The 6,742-nt window shown below is 38.8% G+C and overlaps 1 protein-coding gene across 1 annotated transcript in view; it reads right to left on the reverse strand.

Annotated features, from left to right (window-relative positions):
- WDR66 (WD repeat domain 66) overlaps nt 1–6,742 on the reverse strand; it is a gene marked incomplete at its 3' end in the record, with an annotated part of 69,871 nt that overhangs the window by 39,956 nt on the left and 23,173 nt on the right. The window contains exons 8-10 of the mRNA XM_008593154.1: nt 5,100–5,177; nt 3,423–3,473; nt 850–1,064 (exon numbers count right to left, since the gene is read on the reverse strand). Of these exons, the coding sequence (XP_008591376.1) occupies nt 850–1,064; nt 3,423–3,473; nt 5,100–5,177 (344 nt within the window). The remainder of the gene's footprint in view (nt 1–849; nt 1,065–3,422; nt 3,474–5,099; nt 5,178–6,742) is intronic.

Raw genomic sequence — 6,742 nt, forward strand, 5'->3', positions numbered from 1 at the left:
AAAAAAAAAAAAAAAAGGAAAAAAAAATGCAAATGAAAGCAAATGGGCTTTTTGAAAGTAGATGGCACAGTGACTCCAACCATATTGGGCAGCATCCTCATCATTAGGCAATTTTCTCTACACTTTTGAGAACTCTGCTCACACTCTAATGATGGCTGCCATTTACCTCAGGCTCCCCTATGCCAGGCTGCATGCTAAGAGTGTCACATGTCTTGTCTCAGAAAATCCAAAGATTGCTCTGAGAGAAACAGTATTGTTATGCCCATTTTACAGAAGGGACAATGGAGGTTCAGCAAGGTTAAGTCTCCTGTTCAAGGTCATGCAGCAAGAAAGGGATACAGCTGGAATGTGAACCCTGTTCTGAGGCTTTCAATTATCATCTGTGAGTCCTCACAGCCTCTCAAAATCAAAGAATTAGTGAATTTTATGAAGTTCTGGTGTACTTGATCTTTTCATAGTGGGTAAATGTTATTTTGTAATCAGACAAACAATATAGTTATTTGAGTTATTTTCTTAAATTATTTAAAGTATGTAAAATTTTGGGTACAAAATAAGTCTAATTAGCACAGAAGAAAAAAAAATCAGTTACTTTTTGTTTCACTATCACAAAGGGATTTTTTAACATAATGCATGCTCATGATTAAAAAAAACTTCAATTAATACAAAGAGGACTATAAAAGGAAGTAAATCCATCCCCAACCTTGTTCTCAGTTCTTTCTCAGAAGCAACCAATGTTCCCAGTTAGTTGTGATTCTTCTGAGAAATATTCTATGTACATACAAAATATGTGTATACATCCTAAACAATTTTTATAATCATCCATAGCTACTTTTGAATTAGGTTAATTACCTATCAACTGTAGTAAGCACGGTGATACCCTCTTTCTGCAAATGAACCAATTTACAAGGCTTGATATAGGGAAAGCCCAAAAAGGTGGCAGAAGACAATGGTGGGCGGTGTATGTCCCAGACAACCAGCTTCCCTTCCATTGTTGCTGAGAGGATTTGTGTTAAATTCAAATGGAAGACAGACTGGCTAAATTTTCCCACGAGCTTGTTGAAGGTCTGTGTTTCAAAAGACAGGTTTTGAGTTATCGTTGGTAATAAATACAAAACAAAGCATTTATCAACACGACATTTTATAATATTAGGCTGAAATATAGTGGGAAAAAGAGAATGGAAAAAATAATCACTAAAAACCGCCTCCCATGGATTGCCAGGGTCCAGGTAGTTCTGAACCTCTGACGGTTTGCTAAGAGCAAGTGAAGGGTTATGTACCGTGTTCAATTAAGCTGTTTGTTTAAAGCAAATGAAAGAGTAGTTAATCACATTTATACCTGTTCAACTCTCTTCTGGAGGTTTCAGAGAGTGATAAAGAAACTGATGTCTGTCATGAGCAAAAGCATGCTCCAGTTGTAAATACCATAAAATAATTCTTCCAGTCTCCTTTGATCATAAAGTATTTTCCCATCAGTAGAAATTATTTAAGCATTGGACATGAAATGCTCTGAATGAAACTCCTTATTAAATTTGTGCTATGTAAAATAAGGCACTATGCCATCTTCCTTAGACAGTATCTTAGAAATAAAGTATAGAAAGAACCCAGAGCAGTGATAAAGCCCCTCAGTGAATGTTTATGGAATGAATGAATGAAACTCAGCAATCAGTCACAGGGTACTCATACAGTAAATCTGCTGCCCCATTCTCTAATTATGCAGAGAAGATCCTAGGGTTTGGTTCTTTTGACTTGAACACAAAAGAATCAGTAAAATAATAATTAGTGAAGCAAGAGCATCAAGTTCTTCCTAAGACCAGCACTGTTTCAATACAAGGCATTTTTATCATATCAAACTACAATTCATGTTCATTAATAATGGATTCTGCATGTGTGAATTTACCTACTTGTTTGCTGCCAACAACAACAAAAGTCTGTTTTTAAGGAGAAACATACATAAAAAAAGGTTATGTATTGATCAGTTGATGAAAATGTGACTGGAGTTTCAAAAGAACCCAATCCCCTATTTCTCCTAGAAGGAACGGTTCAGTACTCGTTAATTTAGTGTTTGCAGAGACTATTTTGTTGTTGTTGTTGTTGTTGTTGTCCTTTTTGAGACCGGCCGCACCGCGCTCAGCCAGTGAGCGCTGTGAGCGCACCGATCATCCCTATATAGGATCCGAACCCACGGCGGGAGCGCTGCCGTGCTTCCCAGCGCCGCACCCTCCCAAGTGCGCCACGGGCTTGGCCCCGCAGAGACTTTATAGAACATAACTACCATGAATAAAGAGAACTCACTGTATTTTTTCACGGCGGGAGCGCTGCCGTGCTTCCCAGCGCCGCACCCTCCCGAGTGCGCCACGGGCTCGGCCCCGCAGAGACTTTATAGAACATAACTACCATGAATAAAGAGAACTCACTGTATTTTTTTGATACTTTCATTTATGAAACACGAAGTTTGCAGATAGAATAGTTTTTCCTTGTGTCTATCCATCTCATCTTTATTTTTCCTTTTGGCATGCCCTCTTTAAAAAATAAGTTTCTACAGAGGGGGAGGTGAGGGGGTGGAGAGGAACTGGTAAAGGGGCATGAAAATGAACTACAATGTATATTGAGAAGTAAAATAAAAATAAATAAAAAGAAATGAACAGCAAAAAATAAATAAATAAAAATAAGTTTCTACAACTCATACCATGAGAGAAGAAAGGAAGGAGAAAAATCATAATAAGGTGTTCAGTGAGGGAGATTACATGGGTATCAAATGCAGAAAATGCTACTGGAGACAGAACTCGAGTTCCACCTCAGATGCAGTAGCTTGAGGTAAGCAGGTAAGATAAAACTTTTTTTTTTTTTGTCCTTTTTGAGACCAGCTGCACCGCGCTCAGCCAGTGAGCGCTGTGAGCGCACCGGTCATCCCTATATAGGATCCAAACCCGCGGCGGGAGCGCTGCTGTGCTCCCAGCACCGCACTCTCCCGAGTGCGCCATGGGCTCGGCCCAAGATAAAACATTTTTTAAATATCTGGTTCGTCACGCCTAATACCAAATATCCAATATCATTTTTTATTATTTTGAAACTGAGCAGCTTTATATTTTATCCAGTCATGTTTAACTATTCTACTTACATCATTTCAAATTAACTTGCATTCTTTGTCAATATGCACATATACATTATAAAAGCCATCACTTTTTTGGATATTTTCTCATGGTAATTAACTTTTTTCTCCATAACATTTTATTTTTAACAATACCTCCATTATTTTCAACTGACAATTCAATATGAATAACGGACCCAAGTAAAGTTTTCAAATTATTTCCCAATGGTTTAATATCAAGAGATACAAAGAGCAGCCCAAAGCAACTAAGCTTGCACATATATATCTATTCTCCACAAAATCGGGTGTATAAAAATACAACAGGCATACTCACTTTTTCTGTTAAAAGCGGGGCACTGTGAGCAAGTATTCCTCTCTCTTCATTCTGGTAAGTACAGTAAAAATAATCACTACTAAAAAAAGACCTGGTTGCCAAAAGACAAATTACATGATAAAACCAAAACAGATACACCCAAACAAGGTCAGAGACTTGCAATAGCTACCAGTAAGAGAACCTGTTGCCTCAGAGAATATCTAAAAACACTGAAAGAAAAGCAATACATTAAAAAATGCCACAAATTATTGTGATTTTAAATGATAGTTAATGCGAATTGGAATTCTACATTAAGACTTTAAAACTTTATGATAAATACCTGAAGTAATGAATATCACTGACAATCAGCAATCCAATATGCTTTTGTTTTTGCTTTGCACTTTTATACTGAGGTAAAATTCACTTAACATAAAATTAACCATTTACTACTTTAAAGTGCACAATTCAGTGGCATTTAGTACATTCACAATGCTGTGCAACCACCACCTCTATCTAGTTCCAAGACATTTTCATCACCCCCAAAAGAAACCCCATACCTATTAGCAATCGCTCCCCATTCCTGCCGACCCTCAGCCCCTGGCAACTACCAATCTACTCTGTCCTTATGGGTTTGCCTGAACATTCTGGACATTCCATGTAAATGGAATCATACAATACCTGACTTTCTGTGTCTGGCTTCCTTCATTTAGCATCATGTTTTCAAGGCTCATCATGTTGTAGCATGTGTCAGTACTACACACAATAATATTCCATTGTGTCCATATATCACATTTTCTTTACATATTCTTCAACTGATGGACATTTGGTTTGTTTCTACCTTTTAGTTATTGCAAATAGTGCTGCTGCTATGTACATTTGTTTTGTTCTGTTTCGTTTTGTTTTGTTTCCAACTGGCTTGTCTAGGGATCCGAGTCCATGACCTTGGGGTTATACGGCTGCACTCTACCCAACTGCTAAACAGCCAGCCTGTGAACATTTTTACAGAAGTATTTTTTTAAGTGCCTGCTTTCAGTTCTTTCAGGTACATACCTAGGAATTGCTGAGTCATGTGGTAAATTCTGTTTCACTTTCAATGTTTTCTTAATCTCATGATTTTGCCCTGTGTTGGTATATCTCTCACTGATCTGTTCACTAATTCCTTTCTAAAAGGGAATAAAGTCCAAGGCCTCAAAAAAAACCCTATACTTTAGACCTATTAAATATTTGCCTCATTACTTTTAAAAATATTAAATGAAATTTAATTATTTGCTTCTGATTTAATATGCTAATTTCCAATGGTACTAAAATAAATACTATAATTAAATCAAAAACTTAATATGTATTTATTGCTTCCTAAGTAGATACTATATTGTTATATTAACAAAACATCTGTACTCAAAGAATGAACATATACTTGTACCCATATTTAAAACAAATATGGGCTGGCCCGGTGGCGCACTGCTACAGTGCGCCGCTTGGGAGCGCGGTGGCGCTCCCGCCGAGGGTTTGGATCCCACATACAGACCGGCCGCTCACTGCCTGAGCGAGTTGTGGGAGCAACACCGAGGGTTGCGATCCCGTTGCTGGTCCCTGTCCGGTACGGGCGCGACACTGAGGGTTGCGATCCGTTGCCGGACACGAAAAAAGACAAAAAGGAAAAAATAAATAAATAAAACAAATAAAAATATTTCTACTTACCCACAAATAATATATTGTTTGTATTCTACTATTGCTCACCAATTCTTTATTATTTGTTGGATTAAAAGTAAGGTAGTTCTGAAATGTAAAGTATGGAAATATATTACATGATAATAAATTTTCTACTTCTCTCTAGTTAAGCTGAATGCTAAAATTAAATAATAGTTTTAACTAAAATAAATAACTGAATAGAAATAAAAAACAGAAAAGACGTGGCATTTAGTAAGCAATGGGATTATCACTTATATACTGGTTGTTAAAATAGATAGTGTCAAATACGTTTCCTTTCTAGTCTTATTTATGATACTTCATCATCTATAAATTGGAACAGGCAAAAGTAAACCAGTATTCACCAATAACCTCCATTCTTGGACAAAGACTGTTGCGTACACATTTCTAAGTTTGACAAGGCCACAAGATATCTTGGAATGAATGCAAGATATAGGAAGGGGATTCTGATTCCTGATGAGGGTGAATAGCATGGGTTGCTGGATCCATTCCCAAAAATCAGCCCTGCAGAATCTATAGATGTGAGGGAAACATTAAATGCAGAAACTAAACAACAACAACAACCAAGTGTGAAAGTCCTAGGGAGACATAAGGTGTGTGTCTTGAGACATATATGGGAGGTGGGAGGCTGCAGTCTGACATGAAGGGCTGCAGGACGAGTGCATAGAGACAGACTGAGAAAAGCTTTGTAAGTTCCATTGCTGCCACTTCCAACCCATCTCCACACCTATTCCTTACCTATTACTTGCTGCATTACTGCAGGAATGTAAGCTACCAATGCCAGTATCTGATAATTAGTATCAGGATAGCAAGCCTGGTTGGGGTGAGAACTGATTAAAGCAGGTGCATAAACAAGACCTCAAAAAGACTGAAAATCAGCCTCAAATCAGCTCAATCTCTGACCACTCTGCCAAATGCCACCGTGTGTGTGTGTGTGCGTGTGTGTGTGTGTGTGTGTGTGTGTGTGTGTGTGTGTGGCTGGCTGGCTGGTACAGGAATCCCAACCCTTGACCCTTGACCTTGGTGTTATAACACCACACTCTAACCAACTGAGCCAACCAGCTAGCTAGTAAGTCTTCTATATTAGACCATTTCTGTTGCTTATAACAAAATACACAGGACTGGGTAATTTATAAAGAAAACAAAATTTATTGCTTAAGTTTCGGAGGCTGGGAAGTCCAAAGTCCAGGGAACACTTATGGTGAGGGTCTTCTTTTGGTGGTGGCTTTACAGCAAGGCAGGGGGTCTCACATGGTAGAAAATGGCAGAGCAGAGAGAATGAGAGACCAACTTCCTCATTCACTCTCCTTTTAAAGCCCTCAGAATCATGCCCCTGACCACCATTTCTAATCCATTCACTATGGCATGGTCTTACAATCTAATTAATCACCTCTTCAAGGCCCCACCTTTCAATTACCACAATAGGATTTCCCACTCTTTTTTTTTTTTTCTTTTTTGTCTTTTTTCGTGTCCAGCAATGGATCGCAACCCTCAGTGTCGCACCCGTACCGGACCGGGACCGGCAATGGGATTGCAACCCTCGGCACTGCGCCCGCACCTCGCTCAGCCAGTGAGTGGGAACCGGTCTGTATGTGGGATCCGAACCCTCGGCGGGAGCGCCGCCGCACTCCCAA

Source organism: Galeopterus variegatus, unplaced genomic scaffold (assembly GCF_000696425.1).
Source record: "Galeopterus variegatus unplaced genomic scaffold, G_variegatus-3.0.2 Scaffold8780, whole genome shotgun sequence".
Classification (NCBI taxonomy): Eukaryota; Metazoa; Chordata; class Mammalia; order Dermoptera; family Cynocephalidae; genus Galeopterus; species Galeopterus variegatus.